Here is a 22689-nt window from a genome sequence, read left to right as displayed (position 1 = left end):
CGCCCCCAGCAGTGAAACACGCAGCCACAGCGAAAGCTGAGAAGATCAGAGACTGAAACGAGGACAAGGCTTTGACAAGTTTAAAACATGTATTTAAAATACAATTTATAAAATGCCTCATCTGCCGACTCAGGAGCCCGCGGTGCGGGTGGGGTGGGCATGCCCGCTGGACCAGCAGAGCAGGACGGCAGGGGACAGGCTCCCTCCCAGACCCTCCCCGTTCAGACGCCCGGGGGCCACATGGCCGAAGACAGGACCCCGGAGGCTTCCAGAGTCTCTGCCTACCGGGGAGGCTGGGGTAGCCCTGCCGGCCCGTCCCTGAGCAGAGCGTCCCCAGGCGGGGCGAGCAGGGGATGGCGGGGCTGGGCAGGGCGGGGCGGGGGCCCTGGAAGGGCTGAGGGGAGCAGATCGGGTGTTGCCTCCTGCCTGCAGGTGGGGAGCACCCTGACTGAGTGGGCGGAGAAGGGCGGGTCACCAGGCCCAGACCCCCAGCTCCTTTGGTTATAGGCTGACGTCAGAGTAGTGGCTCATGGGAAGCGGTTAGCTGGGAGGTCTGAGGCCTGGCTCGGGGGTCAGGGAGGAGCTGGGGAAGGGGACAGAACCACGGAGGCAGAAAGGGGCAGCAGCCTCAGGTTTCTGCCCCCTTCACCCTCCCTGGGGTTTTCCAAGCCAAAGCCTGCAGCTTACTTAAAAAAAAAAAAAGCACTTAAGGAAAGTTACAGACAGCTACAAAAAAAAAAAAAAAAAACCCCACAAACACACACACAAAATCCAAACCGTTCTCCCATCTCCCCGCCCACCTCCCCCCAACACAAGAGTTTCCTATTTCATTTCTTTTCAAAGTTTTGCCCGTCACCTCTCCGTCTGGGGAGCCAGGGTAGACTGCTGGTGGGTGGAGGCAGGCACGCAGCGGGCAGAGCCCATCTTTGGCCGGAGGGAGGCGGGAGCGGCAGTCCCCACAACCTCCTCGATCCAGACACCCGTCAGCCGGCCTCCTGGGCCCCCGCCAGGAGAGGGGAGCGAGGGCAGCTGGTCCCAACGGCAGGGCCCTCAGCACCTCTGGCCTCCCCACCTGCCGACCCCTGTACCTTCTCCAGCTGAAAAGGACAGTCTCATCTTGGGCCAGACACCACTGTCATGTGAGGGATGGACGCTGTCCGACTCGGACGCGGAAACCTGGTCAGGGCTGCGGGGCCGTGGAGACAGCAGCTCCCTCCTGCCCACCCCGCAGAACAGCCTGTGGCGGCCCTCAGCACCCCGCAGGCTCTCACTGAAGCTGCGTCCAGCTCTGCGCATGCACCGTTTCCGGGCTTCACTCAGAGGTAAGCCTGTGCTGTGGACTAGCTGCTGACTCGGCTGACAGCTGACCTCCACTCCTAAGGGGCAGACGCAACCGGCCAAGGCTTGCTGGGCCCTGGTGACATCCCCACGGGGTGAGGTGAGGGCAGGTGAACCAAAGGCGGGAGCAAGCCTGGAGACCTGGCCCGCCACCGTGGCCAGTGCAAGCTGCCCCAACCACAGACGCCACAGCACCCGCTCCAACACTCATCTGCCGAGCAGGCAGGCCGTCTGGCTGGCTGAGGGACGCAAGGTGCAGTGCAACGAGAGAGATCAGAGAGCCTGAGAGGAGCCAGATGGTACGCACACAGCTGCTCTGGGTGGAGCCTGCTAAGCCTCTTCCACCTCAAAGAGCCAAAGCCAGTCCCCAGCCTTTAAGGACAGAGGGAAAACTGCCTTCATTCCAGGCCCTTGCTCTGGAAAAAAGGGGTGGAGGGTAGCCTAGGCACAGGGGGAACCAGTCTGTCATTACCAACCTCTGCAATGCACAGCTTGTTTTCCCCAAACGCACTCAGAATGGTTTGCTCCTAAGGTAGTGATTTCACAAGGGAAGTGTCCTGGGTACAGTTACCACGCTGACGCCATCGACAGCGATGGCGCCCCACAGACACGTGAGAGTTAGTTCTAAGTCTTGCGCGACAGCAAAGTCCACCTACGTTCTGCCCGCACTCAGCAGGAGGCTCAGCATCCTGGAGTCAGACTGTCTCCGGGCTTCCCTTGTGCTGACAGCGAAACACTGAGCAAGTTTCGCAGCCCTTCTCCTAACGCCGGGAGCCGCGGCCTCACCCCCGCCGCCTTCCAGAAGCAGCCAGCCTGGCTGGCAGGGAGCCACCCTGAGGGGTTTTGGAAGGGGACGTCTGTTCACCGTCTCCATCTCCCAAAATACTAGAGGTGAGGGGCTGGCACCCTCCCCAGGCTCTCTGAGCCTACAGAGCTAGCCCAGTCTGCAGGCAGGGCGCAGAGGCCCTGGGCCGTAGCCGGGGGAGGGAGGTACAGGCATGGCTGCTCCTCTGTCCTGGGGGCTGCAGAGCCCGGCCCCGGCTGGGCAGCAGTAGGAACACAGAAGCTAAGCTCACCAAAGTCCTATTGGTTAATGTTTCTAGTGAATTTCCCAGAAACACTTTTAAGTAGACTACCAAACTACCCTTTCTCAATTAAAAATTCATTAAACTGCTAAAACCTCTCCCATGCACTTTTTTTTTTTGCAAATCAAATATTTGTATAAACAAAAATAGGAAGGAAAGAAAAAAAAAAAAAGGATATTTTCCCATGGAACTTGCTTTTAAGTGATGAAGACACGCACTTGAGGGTGGTGGACAGGAGTTCTCATCTGCGTTTTGATATCCCAAATTAACGAGCATGATAAACTTATTGCTGGCACTGGCTTCACCCCAAGTAGCCAAGGGGCACTGCCTGACTCTCTACTCTGAGTCCCTGGGGGGGGCCCCAACCCTCCTCTAACCCCCACCCTTTCCCTTTCCATTGACTGGGGACAGCCCTTGCAGACATGCCAATCGCAGTGGGAAGAGGGGGAAGGGAGGTCACAGTGCATGGGGGTCAAGGTCACAGTGGGCGGAGCAAAGGGGATCACAGTGCAAGTCAGTCGGTCGCTCCCTCTGCTCAAGTCCAGCGGTCTGCCCCGGCAGTGCGGCCTGCAGCGGGCGGCGGCATCCTCGGCAGCCCGCGTTTATCTGCGCTGTTTGAAGCCTTGGGACCCATCAGGACCCAGAGGCTGTCTGATCACATTGTTGGGCTGCCGGCTGTCTTCTGGCTGGGAGATCCGGGTTGGCCTGAAGGAAGAAGACCAGAGGGAGGCCTGAGAAAGGGCAAAGGAGAGGCCCCCAGATCTTAAAGTCAACTCCTGCATCTGGGGTGGAGGCCAGTGGCTCCCGGCCGACTCTGGCCCCGTGAGCCTGCTTCTCTCTTGAGCACACCCGGCACACCTCCACGCTGGGAAGCCCCAGAGGGCAGGTGGGGCGGCCGGCCCCTGCTCGCTAGCGCCCGCAGCACTCTAGAAGAGGCGGGGGCAGTGCCCCAGGGCCCCTGTTGTCCAGGGGCAGTGACAGTGACCATGGAGAGCACGTGTCCCGCAGACCTTCGGGGGCCAGGCTCCCCAGAGGCCGGGCTGAGGCTAAGACCTCTGACCGAGGCTCAGCGGTGACCCCGCGCCGCCCCACCACTCCTCTCCAAATCACAGGGCTCATGGCTGACTCGTAGGACTGTGAAGAACTGAAAGAGAATGGACTTCTACTCCTTTGCCAAATGAGGGCTTAGAGGACAGATAACGGGAGTCCATCAAAATAATGAAGGCACGGTACAGATTATTCCAAGCCTCAGAATACCCCCTCCCTCCCAAAGAGGCTTCTCGTAGTTAGAAAGAGGATGTTTTAACAAACACTGCTTTACCGGGAGGTGACAAACTTACATAATGCAACCTCTAGAGCTGCAGAGGCAAAAAGGCCATGATTAAAAAAAAGAATTGAGAAAATTCACAAAAACATCAGAGCGGGCCATATGAGACCCAGAAGATAACATCCACAACTCACTTGCCATTTAATTGTACAATAAATGGATAAGGCAGGCGATCATCATCCCGTTTCTCGGATGAGGCGGTGAGGACACAGAGGGTTAGGTAGGTCTAAGATAAGCAGAAGGAAGCGGCAGAGGTGCGCTCAGAGCCGGCCAATGTGACTGGAACCCGCGCAGCGCGAAGCCCCGCCCCGCAGGCCGCGCTCCTCCCCCGGGGGCGCGAAGGCCACACTCACCGGTCGAGGATGGGCTTCTCCTGCTCCTCCTCGGGGCTGGCGCTGCCCAGGATCCGCTTCCGGGCCTCCGCGTACTCCGCCTCCCGCTGCGCCAGGGACTTGACCGGGAGGGCCGGCCTGCTGGCGGAGTTGGGGCCGCTGACCACACCGTTGCTGGTGGGCCTCTTGAGGATGCGGATCTGTGGAGGGGGCCCCGCGGGAAGGCTATCGTCCTGAATCACAATGGGCACTTTGGGAGGAGATTTGGATTTCCTGCTGACGAAGAGCAAACACAGCCTCAGAAGTCCTGTCTGCGGTGAGGAGGCCCCAGCCGGGCCCCGCTTCACCATTCCCGCTCCCAAGCCTATCCATTAGTCTCTGGCCTCTGACCAGACGCTGAAATTCTCACTCAAGAAGGGTTTCGCCAAAGAGCAAGCTTGCCTATTAAGCTCACACAGCCCCAGGTCTGCTCCCCAGACCGAACCGCGGGCGAGGGGGGCGGGAACACCAGCTCACTCGGAGACTTCTCTCCTCGTGTTCAGCACAGTCACAACCACCACAGTGTGGCCCCGGTGGCAAAACATCTCTTGTCCAGAATCCATCGGCCTCGGTTAGAAACCCCAGCTTCCCTACGCAGACCAGAATGTAACAGGCTGGTAGGTGGGAGCCCCTTAGCTTGGGGGTCGGCAAAGCATTCCCTCCCAGTCGAGGTCCCAACATGCCCTCAGACCCGGGTTCCAGGGGGCCGGGCCCGCTGCCCTGACCGGCATCTAGGCGGGACTGGCCACACAGCCCGGCCTTCTGCTGAGGGGCCTGGGCCTCCTGGACGCTGGCGGCCCCTTCGGAAGGGCTCCCGAGCTGAGCCCCTCCCGCCCCCGCAGCAGGGCTCTCCGTCTGCTGGATGCGGCGGGGCTGCGGTCAGGACGATGCAGAAGGCGCCTGGCAGCGCTCCAAGGAAAAGCACCGCCCACGGCTGGGGGCGCACGGCGGGCGTGTGCACACAGGGCGGGGCGGACAGCAGGGACAGTGGGGAGCGAGGGTCCAGGCGGGCAGGGCCACGAAGACCCTCCCCGAGTGGTCACCTAGCTCCTCCTCAGAACCGAACAGCCCCAGGGGCCTGCTTTCAGGGCCCTGTTCTCAGGAGGGGTCGGGACCGGGGTGGGGGCTGCCGCCCCGGGGCCTGGAGCGGGTCTGGGGGGCCAGGGCGCTGTGACCAGGCGCGCAGACAGACGGGGAGCCGGGAAGCCAGCGGCGGGCAGGGCCCCCCCGGCCCCCGGGGAAAACTAGGCAAGCCCGCAGAGGCCCTCTCCTCCTCCCCGCGGGACGCTGACAGGTCAGGTCAGCAGGGCCAACACAGACCACGCCATTCAACCTGTACCTGCTCTGCAAACCCACTGCCTCTGCTGCCTGAGTGGGGAAAAGCGATCCTTAAAGGTCTTGAAGAACTTCGAGAACCTTTTCTTCCCGATCCCCTCGTGATGCCAGTCGTGCAGGGTCCAGGGGACTCTCTTGCCCGACCCCCTTGTGTCACAGAGAAGGAAAGTGGCGTCCAGGAGACAGCGTGCCCACACCTCAGTCAGCCTCCGTGCCCACCCAGCCCTGGCACCACCCCCTCTCTGCAGACCGCCTCACAGGGGCCCGCTAACGCAGCACGCAGGTGACCACTCCAGCCTCACTCCCACAGCCGCCGTGTCTGACCCTAAAGGAAGCGCTCGCTGCCCACGAGCCTGACCTGCCACACCTAACGGCCAGCTGGAGACGCCACTGACTGCCCAGCGCTCACAGCAGAGAGCGTGAGCCCTCAGACCAGACAGCAGCCTTACCTCTCCTTTTGTGTGATCTTCAGTTTTTTTTCCAACCGTCTGTCTATTTCCTAGAGGAAAAAAATGTATATAAAAAGTGGAAAAAAATCTCTCTCAAATAAAAACTTACGTCTTTATTTTCAGAGCTAGGGGCAGCGTCCTCTGTGACCAGGGACGACAGTGTGTCCTTAAAGTCTTGGGTGCAGCCCTCCCTTCACGAGCCTCTGGGACGTGGGGCCCTGACTCCTTGCAGGTTTGTCCCCCTGCATGCCTGAGGCTGCGGTGAGAGTTCTAGACCTCATCCTTCAACTGGGGTCTCTACACGGCCTCCAACCAGTCTCCTGGTCGCCAACCTGTCCTTCAAAGAGCCATTCACATCAACTCTGCAAACATGAGCCAGCCTGGCTCACGTCCCCACTGAAGACGCTTCAACTGCTCGCCGGTCGGGTCCAAGCCCTACGCAAGCCTCCCGCATGCATGCCTTCAGCTCCTGTTCCTGTCACACCAACCACAGCAAAACCAAGCTGGCCTGTGCCGCAGCCCGGTGTGTGGTCCGCCTGCCTCCAGGCTCGGCCCCCTTGGAAACTCCCAGGTATCCTGCAAAACACAGCTTGAGCGGCTGCCTCTCCTCTATGAAGTCTCCTCTGCTCCCACACCGGTCATCACCTGCTCCTCAGATGCACGCTCTCCCTTCATGAGCCGTGGATCACATATTTTACAATCATTTTTTTTTCACTTGTATGGACTAGAACTCTGAGACTAGCAGCTAGCAAGAGGCCCAGAACAGAAGAGAAGCCGACCCTCTGCACAGCAGGATGGAGTCGGAGTCCTCCAAGCCTCAGCAGCAGGAACCACAGGCTGCCTCCAGAGCCTGGCGTGTGAGTCTGCACATGCGGGACAGGGAAGCGGCGCGAGCACAGCCCAGGCTCCGAGCTCCTCAGCTGTCCCCTGTGTGTTCTTAAAACAGGTCCCATTCAACCGTGTTCAGGGAGGGCAAGACCATCTAGCTACTGGAGAGGGGCGCAATCATATGCAAAATTACGTACTGGTTCTCAACCTGGGGTGACTTTGGTACATATGGCCACCTCTGGAGACGTTTTTCAGGTGTCATTACTGGACGGGAGGTGTGCTGGCATCCAGTGGGCTGAAACGGCCACCAGGACCCACTGAAACCCTCCAGTGCGCAGGGCAGCCTCGCAGCAGAGACCATCCAGCCCCAAAGGGCAGCAGTGACGAGGCTGAGGAGCCCTGGCCGAGTGAGATGGGTGGGTTTTCAAAGGACTCTAGTACTTGCAAAATGTTAACAACGATGGCCTTAGTGAACAGTTTTTGAAATATTTTCTTCAAAAACTTCAGAGCCCAGAGCTGGTTTTCACAAATTATGTCCTGAAATATAGTTGATGGCTACAGTTCAAGCTGGTTAGCTGTATTGTTCAAATCTTCTACAATCTTACTGATTTGTTTGAAATATAGACTAAAATAATCAATAATTATTCCTTTTAGTACATTAAAGCTTACCATTGTAAGTGACAATCTCTATCTTAAAATCTATTATTTCACGTCAATAAAGCGATTCCGTTTTTCTTTTGGTTGGTATCACCTGGAATGTGCTTTTTCCCCTCTTTTACTTCCCTCCATTCCTTATTTTTGTTTCCTGTAAGCAATATGAAGCTCGCCTAATGACATGAAGCTGAATCTAAACGGAATCTGACACTGATATGACTGATGCTGAGGTGTGTTTAACATGTTTTATTTTTATGAAAGACTCAAACTACATTTGCTGCTGCTGCTAAGTCGCTTCAGTCGTGTCCACTCTGTGCGACCCCAGAGACGGCAGCCCACCAGGCTCCACCGTCCCTGGGATTCTCCAGGCAAGAACACTGGAGTGGGGTGCCACTGCCTTCTCCAATGCATTAAAGTGAAAAGTGAAAGTGAAGTCACTCAGTCAGGTCCGACTCTTAGCAACCCCATGGACTGCAGCCTACCAGGCTCCTCTGCCCATGGGATTTTCCAGGCAAGAGTACTGGAGTTGGGTGCCATCACCTTCTCCGTCATGTTAGACTAATGCCCACCAACTTTTAAGGGCTTTTCACAACTAACTTGCAGTTTTAAAGTTTGTGTCATTTTGCTACAATCTGAAAATGAGACTTCCTATTCAAGTTCCTCCATCATAAATGTAAGGTTTTACATCCACGGGATTTAGATGTCTTCAAATGGGTCAGATCAAATGCCTCTAGAGGCGGGCAAGCACCCACACTCCCTCTGAAGGGAGCACAGTGGCAAGGGGAGGGGCTCCGAGGGGCCAGGGAGAACTCATCCCCGCAGACAGGCAGCCGTGCCCAGGAGGCTGACTCCGCTGCTTCAGAGTGATGAGAAAGCTCTGCATGTTTAAACTTCATTCCAGGGACTCTTGCCTGTACATTGCTCTGAGGACCAAATACGAGGCAAATGGACCTAATAATGGGTTAGCAGGTTTTTAAAAGCACTATGGGAAATCCACATGGCGGTGACTGAATCTGAGGGCGCCCGTGCAAGGCTTCCCTTTCAGGAGGGCGTGGCTCCCTTCTTTCTCCAGGGCCCGTGGGAAGACGGAGACGCTGCCCAGGCCCAGCAAATGAGCCTGGTGGAGGAAAGCCCTTCAAGAGGGAACAGACGGCAGTGCCTCAAGGCTGTCAATGCACCTTCCCTAACACTCCCTTTCCGGTCACACCTACCCTGTGTGAGCCAGAGCGGCTTTCTCTTTCTCCGTCAGATGAGGGGAAGGTGCTCAGAGAGGTTACAGAGCTGCCCCACAGTCCCAGTGCAGCCCCAGAACTAAGGCCGCTGGAGGCCCACCCCGTGCTGCCGCCCCCCACACTGCTCAACCCCCTGGGAAAGCCAGCAGACACCGAGCCCCGCTTCCTTCCACCCTCTGGCTCCTACTCTGCCCCCGCACCCCAGTAACTAATACACACATGAATCCCCATGGCCTCGGGCAGGACAGTTTACCGGGCTGAGGAGGAACTCCGCTGGCAGTGGGGAGGACGGGTTCTGACGCCGACAGCCCTGGTGGAAAGCGGTCCCAGCCGCCTCGGCTGGCCTGCTGCACCCCAGCGCACCCAGGGCCGTCTGCAGGGGGCGGGTGCTCTGCCAGCAGCTGGAGGAGGCCCCGCATCTCCCACTGGAGTCTGTCCAGGGGTCATGAGTCAGTCCATTCTCTCCCTGGACAGGCCCATGCAATCAATCCACTCTCCGGCCCGGGCTCTGAGGAGCTGGACCCAGTGGAAACTTTCCTACAGGGCACACTACAAGGAGAACGCTGGTCTCCTCCAGAGAGGCAATAGCCGAAGGGATTCCATTGGCTTCATAAGGCCTGAGGAAGCGCCTGGTGTGGGCCCCAACAAGGCATCCAGCCAGCTAAGGGCACCTTCCTCTTCCACAGGGATGCACACAGGCCTGGCCTAAGGTCAAGACTCGTGTGTGAGAGGTCCAATCTCAATGGCTGGTGAAAGAAACCCATAAGCTCAGCACTGGAACTCGACTCCGAGAGAGGAAGGCTCACTGGGGCACAAGGCAAGTGTGAGGGCATAAGCGATCACGGGCAGCTTCTCCTTCCGAAGAGCTCTGTTTTTTCTTAAGCAGCACTGAACAGACTCCAGAAGATGATGCTGCGTCTCCTCTCTCTGGGTCAAAGTCCCACGCGAGGTCTGCTGTTAGCGAGCACAGGTAGCGCTTCACCCGTTGAGCTGCACCTCCACAAGAGCAGCCACGCTGCCTGGTCTGCAGGAACAAGCAAACCAGGGAGCGAGCAGCCTAGGGCTGGGGGGCCACGAGGAGCCACCGTGGGCAGCAAGCTGCTCCTGGACAGACTGGTCCTTAGGAGAGACAGAAGGGGGGTCACCGCCACGGACGGGTGCAGTGAGACGTCAGGGTCTGCAAGTTCAACACACCCGAGAAAGACGCACAGCGCCACTGGCTGCTGAGGCCCTTAATCTTGCGAAGGATGTGCTCGTGTGAACCTCCAGCAGAAAGCTGGGGGTGGACGCACAGGAGTGGAAGGAGACGCCGTGAACAGTCTCAACCGTGACCCAGCCAGAACCTCCCAACGGAACGGAGGCCCAGCACGTGTGTGCGCGCAGACAGACGGCGGGGAGAGCCCCGCTCCGTAACACAGATGCACACGGCGAGGAGGGGAGAAGGAAGGACAGAGGCAGACGAGAGAGGCAGACTCCTCCGGCCTTGGTGCAGAGTGCAGGAAGGACGGTATCGATACAACCGTACGTGGCAAAAACAGACTTCACCACTTCACCTAGGGATGGCCAAGCCAAACCCAGGCCCTCTGCTCACCAGGCGGCCGACACAACTTGCAAGAATCTCGTTACCAAATGGAGGCCTAAGAGGCCCTGGCCCTGCTCAGGAAGCACCATCTTTTCATCAGCATAGTTACGATGTAAGGGGCTTTTTGAGCACAAAGTCTCTCTGTCGGTTGCCATTTCAGAAGTTGGTATCTTCTGACTCTCCTCTCAAATTCAAGGCGGAATGACCAATCTTGGGCTCCCTGTGAACTGCTATGCCCCACAGGCTCACGTAGTCCAGCTCTCCAAATAGGGAACCACATACCTGCAAGTAGACCCTGGGGGGATCTAAAGAGACAGAGTTCCTCCGAGAAACAGAGCCTGACCGGTCGTGATGAAAAGTTGGGAGAAAATGCCATCAAGGAGTGGATCGTGAGCCCACCTTCCAATGAGCTCTGATCCCTGGACTCGCACTGCAGCCGGCAGGGTCCACGCCGGGCCCAGCCTCTCTAGGTGCCGGCGCGCAGACCACCTCTGCCAGCGCCTCCTGGGGGCAGTCTCCCCAGCAGCCCCTGTGTCTCCACACCACACACCGGGGGAGCCTGGCTCCTCTCTCGAGGGCCTCGGTTGCATTTAGGAGTAAAACAAAAATAACTCGCGGGTAGTTGCTCAGTCGCTAAGTTGTATCCGACGTCATGAACTGCAACACACCAGCTTCTCTGTCCTTCACTGTATCCCAGACTTTGCTCAAACTCACGTCCATTGAGTTGGTGATGCCATCCAACCATCTCCTCCTCTGTTGTCCCCTTCTCCTGCCTTCAATCTTTCCCAGCATCAGGGTCTTTCCCAGTGAGTCAGCTCTTTGCATCAGGTGGCCAAAGGATTGGAGCTTCAGCATCAGTCCTTCCAGTGAATATTCAGGGTTGATTTCCTTTAGGATTATGTGGTTTCATGGGTGGAACCAGCAAAATCTGGTCTAAAGCCAGATAAAAAGGTCTCCCTAACTTTTAAAGCACATCCCTGGCTATTTCAAGTCCAGATATGCAATTCACAAAACCTTTTCCAAACAACCTTCATATCAACTTTAGTAATGGCGCTTCATCCCTGCCTTTTTCCTCCACATCACTGGCATGGTGGTGACAAGGTCTTGCCCCAGGGGGGCTGGCTGTCTCCAATGCCTCTGCTTGCCCCACCCCCCGGTTCACTCCAGGAAGGAGGGCACCCACAGTCACCTCCCCCAGGTCTGATTTTACAGCGATGCTTCAGGATCCCTGTCAGGTTCAATAACAATAACTCCTGAGCAAACACGATTGGGTAAATCAGAAAGAGCAAAAGGCAGAATGCAGAAGTTGAGAGACAAAGAAGAGCTTTGCAGCGCAGTGAAGCCGTCAGGTGCCTCTTTAACACAGACTCGGGTGGTCTGTTTGAAGGTTCCATTTCCCAGCAGGCATTGCGCCCTCCTGTTACCCCCACACAAGGAAAGACGCTGCACTCTAATCACGTGCGTCACTGTCGGGCACAGGATGCAGCGCTAAAGCGCCCTCCCTAAGGAAATCTGCGCTTTGTTGGTGTAGCTCAAGGCCATTTTCCTTTTGCTTCACTGTGACTTAAAAAAAAAAAAGCTGGAGACAAGCATTTACGGAAAACCTAAAACCTGCCAGGCAGGAGATGAGCTAGCAGCTGGAGACTGAGATGAGTAAGGCAGTCCCTGCTGACGGGGAGCCGCGCCAGGCAGAGGCAGATCAACCACGGGTGCCCTGGGTGCACAAACACTGTCAGGACAGAGGTGAAGCTCAGGCGAGCGGCAGAGACTTAAAGGGGAGAGACGCAGGCGAGAGAGAGTGCCGGTGAGAACAGAGGGAGAGAAAGAAAGGGCCCCGAAGAAAGACACTTCTTAAACAGAGGCGCTCAACTCTCGAGAGGCAGCTGATAACGGACCCATCTCTCTAACCTTAGACTAGGTTTAGAAAGTCATCTGAGATTACTTCAGCTGCGGCCAGCAAGGTTCTTATTAGCTGGTATCAATGCTACTCAAGAAGCTACGGCGGAACACTAGCTGTAACTCCTGGGGCCAGCAAGAGATGGACTGGAAGAAGTCAGGGGCAGCAGGAAGCGCAAAGGGCTCCAGGCGGCAGGCAGCCAACACCAAACAATTTCTATTTGCTTGGAAGGGAAAACCACTTCCTGCTTTCTTTCCCCAGTTTCACAGAGCTTTCTGGATCCCTGCGCGCCTGACCAGAAAGGGGGAACCCTTTGGGCACGCTCTCCTCTGCATCAGATCCAGCTGGGCCACTCTGTGCGCAGGGGTGCTGCCGTACGCGGCTGGGACACGCTTGACACGTGGCTGGTCCAAACCGAGAGGTGCTCTAAACAGCTGACTTCCCAGTCTCAGTTAAAAAAAAAGTGTAACACAGCTCATTAATGTATTTTCAATATTGTTTATATGTTGATTTGATACTACTTTGTATATATTGAATTAAAAATACTAATTTCATGTGTTTCTTTATACTTTCCAAATATGGCTTCTAGAAAACTTTGCATTACCTATGTGGCCTGCAGGATACTTCTGCTGGGTAACACTGCTTTAGACCTGACCTTAGAATGACAAGTCTCCCTCCTGTCCATTTCGTCTGTCAGCAGCTGGTGACTGAGTGCCTGAAGGACCCAGGAGGCATGGTGTTCAGGGGTATGCAACCCACTCAGCTGGGTCCTATCTGTGTCAGCGTGAAGCAGCGAGCACACACTCAGCGCCCAGGGTCTGGCTCGGGCCCTGCTCTGGGCAACACTCCCCACCTTGCTTCAATTCAGCTCTCTGCGCTCTACTGTCCCTCCCAAACTGCCCTGCACTGCAGCTGAGCTTACTGGTGAGTCCCAAACCTTGCTCACCTCAGCACCGCTCAGCGCCACTCAGTGCTCCTTCCCTGCGGCATTTTTAAAGCTGAAGTAAGCTTTTATCAGTAGAATGGATACACCGTTTTCTTTACTCAGCCTCCCAGACACTGCGCTCCCGGTGGTTCCCTCTCACGCTTCGAATCTGATTTCTTCTATAACAAGATAGGTTCCTCTTCCTCTCCCGATCCCTTGAGGTTGGGGAATTTGCCCCTTCTGTGTCAAGGCTGGCTTATTAAGTGGCCTCATCTAGTCCCAGAGCTGTAAAATCATCCACATACACAGTCCCACTTGGATTTCGAAAGGTACCTCAGCCTACTGTATCCAAAACCAACTCCTGATTTCACCCCGTCACGCAAACCTGCTCCTCCCACCGCATTTCAGCAAGTCCAGTCTTCCAGGGCTCAGGCCAGACTTTGGACTCGCCTCTGAGGCCTCTTCACACCCACATCAGCAGACCTCGTTGGTTCTATTTTCAAAATGTATGCTGAATTCTCTCAATGCTTCTGCTGCTGAGACCATCCTAGTCTCAATTACCAGCAGTGTCCTGATTATTCTCTGTGCGTCCATTCTTGCCCCTACACTTTGTTCTGCTCGGAGCACCCAGAATGATCTTTTTACTCCTGGATAACTTTATTTAACTCTTATCACTAGGCAAGGTAGATTTTATTAATCTATTTTTACACATGAAGAAAACAACACTGAAAGGTAGTGATGAAACAAAAATTTTAAGGCACGATAAAAATTTAAACAGAAGCTTCCCCTGTCCGTGGGGTCTCCCTGCTCCCCTCCAGCGTGCACCGCCACCTGCATATGCACGAACCAGACCTCAGTGGCAGGCGTGCCTGCTCAACCACGGACACCCCTGTTTCCCCCTGGCATCAGGCACGCGACTCCTCAGAAGACAATACTCCTCTGTCGATCGTGGAAGGGGTCAGAGTGACCACCACTCGCCCCGGTAGGTACAGACATCTCTGGAGAACTTTACGTATTATGCCAATACACTGATTCCCTTAAACCCAGGGGCTGGTGCAGAACAAACAGGTCAGACAACTTGGGGAGATAACTGGGCCACACCTGATGGAAGTTCTCAGCTGAAATACTTACTCACGACCTTGTTACCTGCATTGTACCTATTTCATAAGATTATCATTTTTTAAACTACCAAATGCGTGACTGACCCTTCAGTACAATTAATGATGACGAGGTCACTTGAAACAACTGGCCACAGATATGGTTCCGCAAGAGTAACGGCTGTGATAGTCTAACCCTGGCTACAGGAAGCAGCAGCTAGAGGAACCATTTCCTGGACCATAACAGCCTAGTAAGTCAGGCAGGCCAGAGGTGTTTAACAGGGCTGAGTCCAGTAGCACATTAAATGGCCTATCAACAAAATCGCCACCTGACCTGGAGATGGGCATTCCCAGCACTCCGGGCAAACTGCTCATAAAATGCCTCCCACAGCTTGGCTGAAACGAAGACCGAAAGCAAAAGGGGCTGTTCAGTAAAGAATGTTGCCCCCCACCCTGATCTACAAGCACCGCCGCTAGGCACCGCAGCCAGGTCTCCACGCCCTCGGGAAGAAGGCAGGGCGGAGGTCAGGGCAAGGCCCTGTGCTCTGGGGACGCGGGCAGGACCGGTCCTCAGGCAGCTACCTATTTTCAGGAGAAATGTTCACCGAGCCAGCCTCTCGCATCGCCCCACACTTGAGAAAAGCACTGAAGGCCTAACTAAGACACCCGTCCCTCGAGAGCAGCAGGACCGACGGAGCTGTGTGCCCGGACCACACACAGCCCTCAGCACACCACACGGCACCTGCCCCCACCTCTCTGAAACTGCTCTCAGAGCTGAGGCTGACTACAGTCTTCAGGTTGGCTAGAACAACATTTTCCGTTAGATTATCGATAAACTGTTCACTCTGTAAGTAGTGACTTGTCCCCAAATCACACCTGGCACTTGAACCCTTAGCCTACCTCCTGATTTCCGTCCTGCCACGGATGCAGAAAGCGGGTCACTGACTGCCCAGGGCAACCTATCCTTTCTTGCTCCTTTTTATAATGAAGACAGCAAGGCTTCTCTCCCAAAGGAAATACCAGACCTACAGACTTCGGGGGATGGAGCAAAGTCTCTATCGCTCCCCCACACCAGGTTTGATTCAAACACCCAAAGGTACCCTCACCACAGGTTAGTCAGGATCACAGGCAGCAGGGCAGGAAGCACAACGGAGCAGGTGGGCGCCAGGGTGGGGCCGTGGGGAGCAAGCAAGGCCAGGGAAAGGCGTGCAGATCCAACAGTCAGAATGCAACGCGCGTCCCCAAGCAGTCCACAGGTTACAGGTTACCAGAGGTCGTCAGTGGGGAACTACAGATACAGGAGCCCGAGAGCAGAGCTGTTCCATTTCCCCAAGAGGTCTGAGCACGTTATTCACATTCTCTCTTTCCGCTTGGCCAGGTGTTAAAAAGTTATTTCCCACTTATAATCAAGATTTCAAGGCACTCCCTGGTGGTCTAGTGGTTAGGACTTGACACTTTCACTGTTGAGGGCCTGGGTTCAATCCCTGGTCGGGGAACCCACAAGCATTGAAGCACAGCTCAAAAAAAGAAAAAAGAAAAAAAGATTTCAACCAGCATCTCACAGTCACTGTTCTTAGCATTACAGCTAACAGCAGCACTGTCTTTCTGGCTCTTGAGCACTGAGTTCAAGTTTCTCGGATACACAAAATGCACCAGCTCATCATCCAGGCTACAGAGGAACGAGGTCAATCCCAGGCAAAGGAAACACACAACTGCGAGGGAACCAGCAACTACACACCTTAGGGCACTGAACTTGTTAACTCTCTGCCAAGAAGCAAGAGTAAACAAACAGTCTAGAAAGACCCTGACGCACAGGCGCAGGGTGCCAGCAGCCTCGCTGGGACCGCCCGTGGGAGCTCCTGCCCCACACACGCCACTGGGTCACGGAGACGGAGGGCACGCGAGGTGCACTCCGCCTGCCCCGTGACGCGCCCTCAGGAGGCTGCCTAAGGAGCCCTGCCAGGACTGGCCAGTGGATGTGGGAGTTCACAGGTTTACAGGCTCTGTTCATTCACCAGTGAGACATGCAACTCAGCAGCAGGAACAGAACGGACGGCTGGAGGGTCAGAGATGCTTTTATAATCCAAGAAGGCCAGAGCACAGGGGCTGGACATGTGGCTCTCAAGGTCTATGAAGAGTAACGCCAGTCCTGACCTTTCCAGACTCTAGTCATAACTGTCCTGCAGAGTCTCATCTAAGGATCACATCCCTGAAGAATGCCATTTTAACTGCATTTTAACAATGTTTACTATTCCTTTTAGAAAGGAAAGACTGTTTCCTGTGTTCATTTTGTAAGGGAAAGAGTTTTGGGTGTGGGGGAGAGGGTGACTTACTGTGAGGGACAGTTTTAAATGCCTTACCCTCAGGGATAAGATTCTTTATGAACACAGAGACCACCGTTAGGATTTGTTGCTAACTTCTGTGGCTGCTGGCTTTAATCTTTATCCTGCATAGAGCTGAGCTGCGTGGTAAGGAGAAGGATGCTTGGTGGAGGCGAGCAGAGTTTGGAAACCACTTGGGAAGAGCAATCTCTATAGTAACCACTTAGGAAAAACCAATTTCATTCTGTATTTTGGCCACAGATATAAGTAGCTAAACTTCATCTCCTAGGAAACCAACAAGTCTGCAGCTCTTGTGACAGGAAAACAATTTCTGTGTCCGTGGAAAATGTGCAGGAAAGAACCCGCTCCGCTTGTGAAGGCAGCCACCGGATACGGCCTTAACGGACACGAACCGTGGGGCCACTGCGGCACAGAGGGGACAGCGGGAAAGAGGGCTGGCTCCAAGCAGACCGGGGCCACCAGATCCAGACAGCAGTGCCTCTTCTCTGGACGGATTTTACCAAAGCTCTGGAAAGACACACAGGTCCTGTTGCAGAAGGAAAAGCAACTTTCCAAATTCCAATCCACAGCAACCATGGCAGCTCTCTTGTACACCCAGAGCACGCTGGGAACAAGACCCCTGTGCAGCCCCAAGGAAGAGTGCTGAGCAGTTAGGAGTGAAAAGCTCATTATTTTTCTCCGAAACCACAGTGAAACATCTTTTTTCCAGAGTCCCAGGCACAGACTGCTCAGCACAATCACGTCTCAACCAGCCAACCGCTTTATAGAAAGCCGCCTCTGAAGACATGAGTCCCGCGAGCTCAGTCTTTCCGTAAGGACCAGAAACAGCGCAGCACCGGCTCCTTGGCCACGGCACACCTGGATTTGTCATGGCACACCTGGATCTTTGCTCTCTGATACCGCAGATCTTAAATGCCTTCTTTACTGTAACACAGACAGAAGGAAACCGGCACCAGGTAGCCCCCCAATAACTAGTATTTGCCCCCATCCACACCCAGTGTACACCCTCTACGATGACAGCAATTTCAGGCACCACTGAAGACCCCGAAGTGAGGCAGGCAGTCTTGCTTCAGGGAGAATGGTCTCTTCTCTAAAGAAAGCTAAGCAAATCAAAGTTCTCATCTTTTAAATTAAAACCTGACTATGGGGACTTTCCTGGTGGCCCAGTGTTGAAGAAGACACCTTCCAGTGCCGGGGACCTGGGTTCGGTCCCTGGTCAGGGCACTAAGATCCCACACGCTGCAGACAACTAAGCCCACACAGCGCAACCAGAGAAGCCAGCGCACAGCGCCACTGAGCTGCATTCCAGAACCGGAGAGGCCCTCGCTCCGTAACCAGAAAGACCCGCCGCACGCGCAACTAGAGAAAGCACACGCCAGTCAGAGCAAGTGCAAACTCACCCCTCCTAAAAAGAGACAGCCTCCAACACTCTGCTTTGCTTTCGGGACAAAGTCCAAGCTCTCCAGAGCCGTGCACCAAGAGGCTCTTCCAGATCGTCCCCCGCATACCTCTCAGGCCTCAGCTCTTTCCCGTCTGCCCCGCCAATGCCCCGCCCTCCAGCCAGAAGAAAATCCCGTAGCTCTGCTAATGCTGCATTCTTCTCTCACTGCCTCCTTGCCTGAGTGCACTGGTCCCACTCTACCTGTCCTCCCAGACTTACCAGTGCTTAATTCAACTGGGCCTTGGAATCTTACTTTGGGCATCAGCTTCCCTACAAGACTGTCTCTGATCCCAGCCCCAGGACCCCGTCTATACCTCCTCCACAGAAAGTGCTGCCTCCTCGTCTCCTCACTGGACTGTGCCTGGGACCTGGAACACAGCAAGCATTCCACGCTCACTGACACCTTACCAAGACTCACATACCACACGATATCCCCAAAGGGCTAATGTTCAGATGACTGGCTCAATGAGAGTAGAAAGTAAATATAAATTCCTAGTCCAGAAGACCACTATCCTTGAACTTAAGATACACTTTCTTCCAATTAGCTACATGACTTGCCCTTACAAAAGAGAATAAAAGGCAACTTCTGAGAGGCAATGAAATGAGAAAGGTTGCCAAAGCTCGATACTAACTACCAGTTCAATTCCACTGATGTACCGTCATCCTTCCCCTAGGACTGGGTTAGCTCATTGCCAATAAGATGGGGTAGACTGTATCTTTTTGGAGTGTCTAAACAAGTGAATATAAACCTTCAGTCAAACGGTCAGAAATCTGAACCCGCGTCCATTAACTAGCTTTTAGAAATGTTTTCATTTTTAAACTTTTTCCCTTCTCCCTTTTCTTTCTCTAACTTCTATCCCATGCTTGCACAGTAATAATTGATCAGTACCAGATGTCTTAAGAATGTAATGTCTTAAAAATGTAACCTCTGATAACATCACTGATGCACAAGCCTGTTATTTTCAGAACGAGATGACCTTTGCAGGTTCCACACCCGGACCACCAGGTCACAGACCACTGGGTAGGAGGCAGAGACGGCCTGGCTCCCGGAATGATGATTAAGAAATATCAGAACAGAATGATTAACCGCCAGCTTCCCCTCTCTTTCCCCTTTAGAAACTCCTAACTAGGGGATTCCCTGGCAGTCCAGGGACTGGGACTCTGCGCTCTCACCATGGAGGGCTGGGGTTCAATCCCTGCTTGGGGAACCAAGACCCCACAAGCCATGAGGCACTGCCAAAACAAAACAAAAAATCCTCCTATCTAAAAAAACCAGTTGGTGTGGATCTGAGACTTGTCTCCCACTTCCTTGCAATCAAGTCCTAATTCTGTTGCAAACACCCTACTTTGCTGCAGCCTGGGAACATGAGCTCTTTTCATATTGAGCAAACTGTTAACCTGGTTTGGGGGGAAATATGAAGATTACAAACTGCACTATTTGTCCTCGAAATGTGCTTAAGATAAGGACACAACTTAGAGTCTGAATCAACATTAACTCAATTCTACATTTTCATTTCTTCCAAAGGCAGTATATTTTTAAAGAATCACTTCCCTGACGGATTATAAGTCATATTTTTTAAATTGTCTTTTCTCTCTTTTGAGGCTGTAACTCCTTGGGAGAATAGGTAAAGGGACAATTTTATATCAGGTAAGTGTTCACTATACTAACTAAAAGCAAAAAGCAGTCTATTTACAAAGTATTTGAGAGGTTTCTCAGGCAGTCTTCCCCCAAAGGACACAACAGAACTTGATACTGAGTGTTCTGAAAATAAACCGGAAACAATGACCTCAGATGTCCTGACAAACAAGGAAGAAATTCTAGCAGGATGGCAAAATCTTTGTGGTGTCGGAGAGGAGGAATCACCAAAAGCCTCTACTTTCAAGGATTAGAACTCTAGATTACATAAAGTTTAAATGCTCACGTTTAGAATGAGTCAACCCCCATTTGCTAGCCTCGCCGTCCATTTTTTTATTTTGGCAAGGGGAGGTGTGTGTGTGTGTAATTTAACTCTCATTACCATATCGCAGTTGACAGACAGGGTAACCTGAAGCTAAGACTTTTACACACTCAGCTGGCTACATCTGAGAAACACTGTATAGTCAGTTTCCCTATGATACAGACATCACGTCTCATCCCCGCCTTCAAAAGTGCATTTACAAGACTCTAAATCAAATTCGCAAAGGGAATCAGATTCAAGGGAGCCTTCAAGTATAAGTCCAAAGCAAACATATTAAAAATAAAAGTCAACGCCCAACTCCCAAACAGTCCATAGATCTCCAGGTGGGAGGCAGCAGAATTCGAGAGAAAGAATCCAGATTCGGAGTCAGACAGGTCACATCCCAGCTTCGGGATTACTATCTGTGTGACCCTGAACCAGATAGGTTTCCCTAAATCTCAGTTTCCTTACTTACCATCCTACAGAGGATAATACCTCTACAGGGCATTTCAGTTACATAAAAGCTATATAAAGGAACTCGCATTTTGGCAGTACTGCTCATGATGTCAGTGTGACAAGGCTGGGCTCCATTTCTGTACCTGGCACTTAAGAAAGGTTTAGTACAAAGAATCCTGGATGAGCACCTGAAAGATCTAAGTTAGATCTGACATCTCTGGGGTCTGTTCAGCTACAGAATTGCGAGTGGGCTAGCTTATCTCTAAGCCCTCTGCTGCTTCTCAAAGACTAAAGCAATACTCAATTTCTGGACCCAACATTCATTTTTTGTTCGTTTTCTTCTTTAACATGAGAAACTCATGTACCTTTGAAACAGGTGAGGAAAAACAAAGAAAGGACAAGATTCTCAAGAAACTTATCATTTGAGTCACATTCAAATTGTAGGCCAAACTGTTTCGGAGGGAGCAGCAGGAGGGGTTCTGAATGATTCACTCACATTCGTAGGCAGTAAACGCCTCTACCGGAGATTGTGAATTCTCTGGCACAAACTCGCTGCTGAGCACGCCGTCTAGCACAGAGCAGACACTCCAAACTGCTTGTTGAACGAATATCCGGCCGGCTGACACCTGCTGCTCCTCATAAAAATCTTTCCATTGCTCTCCTTACTCAAGTCAAAATTCAAGAAAGATGGTCTAACAATTGTACTCAATACCTTCTGAACGAGTTAATTCTTCAAATCCTCAATTATGCTAAGTGAGAAACAAACACCCTGAGAGACGCTGAACCACCACTGGGAAAAACTTCAAGGCCAAAGATTCAACATTAAGGGAATGCTAAGGGAGAGGTCCGTTTCTCGGCCTCCTCAAGGGCTGACAAGCACCCTCAAAGCTTGGGGGGAGGGGGAACCCAGCTGCTGTCGTTCTACCCCGACTTCCCTCCTAGCTCAGTCGGTAAAGAATCTGCCTGCAACACAGGAGACCCGGGTTCGATCCCTGGGTCGGGAAGATCCTCTGCAGAAGGAAATGGCAATCCACTCCAGTGTTCTTGCCTGGAGAATCACATGGACAGAGGAGCCTGGGGTCGCAAGAGTCGGACAACAGAGCGACTGAGCCACACTCGGCTCTCCACGCCCTCCCTATTCCCGATACACAGAGCTCCAGGGGGATGAACAGACACCAACACGCGAGCCCCAAAAGACCTCCACACCTTCACCAGGGTCACCACGGACTCACACACTCTGAAAACGCCAAATTAAACACGAACCAAGTCGAACTGGCTGCTCCAGCTTGGGATAAACTATCTTCGCACAGCTTGTGGAGGCAAACAAAAGCCCCCAAAGCAAAGAGCCGAACGGTCCATCTCCGCTCCCCGCCGGGACAGCGGCTGCCTCGCGCAGCGCGCCCCCACGCCCGGCGGCCACTCTTCCAGGTCCTCCCGGGGCTCGCGCCCACGGGAGAGGGGCTGCCGCCGGGGCTTTCGGCGGTTCTGCCGCGGTCCCCGGGACCCCGGCCTGCCCCGGGCGCTCCGAGTAAAACTGAAAGAGGAAAAAAGCCCTGACTCGCCCACCGTGGCGGACGGCACAAAGCAGCGGGCACTTCGGCAGAGTCGAGGGTCCAGAAATGACTCCGTTTCCTCCCGCTCTTCTCCGGGGCCCCGCCTGCCGCCCCGGAGCGCGCACCCCTCCCCACACGGTGCGTCGCTCCCCATCAGAGCACATGAACTTTAAAATGGTGCTCTGGGCGCGGGGTGGGGGGGTCCGACGGGGAGAGGACGGACCGTAGGAGCCCGGGGCGGGCCGGCGGGCGCCCGGCAGAGAGGCCCCGGGCGGCGGATGGGGCGCCCCAGTGGCGCGCACGTCGGCCCGGGGGCAGCGGGGGCAGGAGGCGCACCGGGCCGCGGTGGAGGGAGAAATGGAACGCGGCCCCTTTAAGAGGCCTTCGCGGCGCTCGGGGGCCAGGGGCCTCTCCTTCATCCCTGGCCCGGCGTGTGGGGCACTTCCTTGGGGAGAACCATCCCCAGACCCGCTCCCCGGAGGCTTCCCTCACGCCACGTCCCGCCCGGCCCAGCCCCGGGGCGGCGGCTCCTCCTTACCCCGCTGTCTGCCGCCTCCTCCCAGCTTTCAGCGACCTCCTCATCTTCCATCTTACTCGCCGCTTTCCCTCCTCCCCCACCCCTCCGTGCGCCTGCGCCCTGAAGCGCGTCTCTGTCGCGGGCGCCTGCACGCAGGGCTTTGCTCAATGAACCCCGCCCCCTGCCAAGGCCGGAAGAGGCTCCGGTCCAAGGCCCACGATCCTCGGGGAAGCCATCTTGAAAGAGGGCAGAGAAATCAAAAGGTTGCCATTTTTCTTAAGGGGACGTGTACTGAATGGGAGTCCTTGTGAACTCATCGTCTT

General features: G+C 54.4%; 1 protein-coding gene across 4 annotated transcripts; it reads right to left on the bottom strand.

Annotated features, from left to right (window-relative positions):
- Positions 1 to 70: 70 nt before the first annotated feature.
- SZRD1 (SUZ RNA binding domain containing 1) lies at positions 71 to 22453 on the bottom strand. Of its 4 annotated transcripts, none has more exons than XM_086325171.1 (4): positions 22388 to 22453; positions 5906 to 5955; positions 4104 to 4358; positions 71 to 3128 (listed from the first exon to the last, which is right to left on the bottom strand). In XM_086325171.1, the coding sequence occupies exons 1-4, from the start codon at positions 22436 to 22438 to the stop codon at positions 3026 to 3028; spliced, it is 459 nt and encodes a 152-aa protein (XP_086181297.1). In that variant the 5' UTR covers positions 22439 to 22453; the 3' UTR covers positions 71 to 3025. The 4 variants fall into 4 exon arrangements, with proteins under 4 accessions (XP_086181297.1, XP_086181308.1, XP_086181287.1 ...); XM_086325182.1 differs by having other exon boundaries at positions 4104 to 4355; XM_086325161.1 differs by lacking the exon at positions 22388 to 22453 and adding an exon at positions 21863 to 22137 and having other exon boundaries at positions 4104 to 4355.
- Between the last annotated feature and the right edge of the window lie 236 nt (positions 22454 to 22689).

The sequence above is a fragment of the Bos grunniens genome, chromosome 2, assembly GCF_055505025.1.
Source record: "Bos grunniens cultivar Pamir isolate PY7600 chromosome 2, Bosgru_T2T1.0, whole genome shotgun sequence".
In the NCBI taxonomy this organism is placed as follows: Eukaryota; Metazoa; Chordata; class Mammalia; order Artiodactyla; family Bovidae; genus Bos; species Bos grunniens.
Note: the sequence above shows the minus strand (reverse complement) of the source record. Positions and strands in the feature narration are given on the sequence as shown.

Excerpts from the sequence above, each read along its gene's own strand:
- SZRD1 (XM_086325152.1), bottom strand. The coding sequence starts at position 22,003 with ATGGGGAGCGACGCACCGTGTGGGGAGGGGTGCGCGCTCCGGGGCGGC. Across the intron at positions 5,956-21,862 it reads GCTTTGTGCCGTCCGCCACG|GAAATAGACAGACGGTTGGA; the intron begins GTGGGCGAGTCA and ends TTTTTCCTCTAG. Across the intron at positions 4,359-5,905 it reads AAGATCACACAAAAGGAGAG|CAGGAAATCCAAATCTCCTC; the intron begins GTAAGGCTGCTG and ends GCTCTTCGTCAG.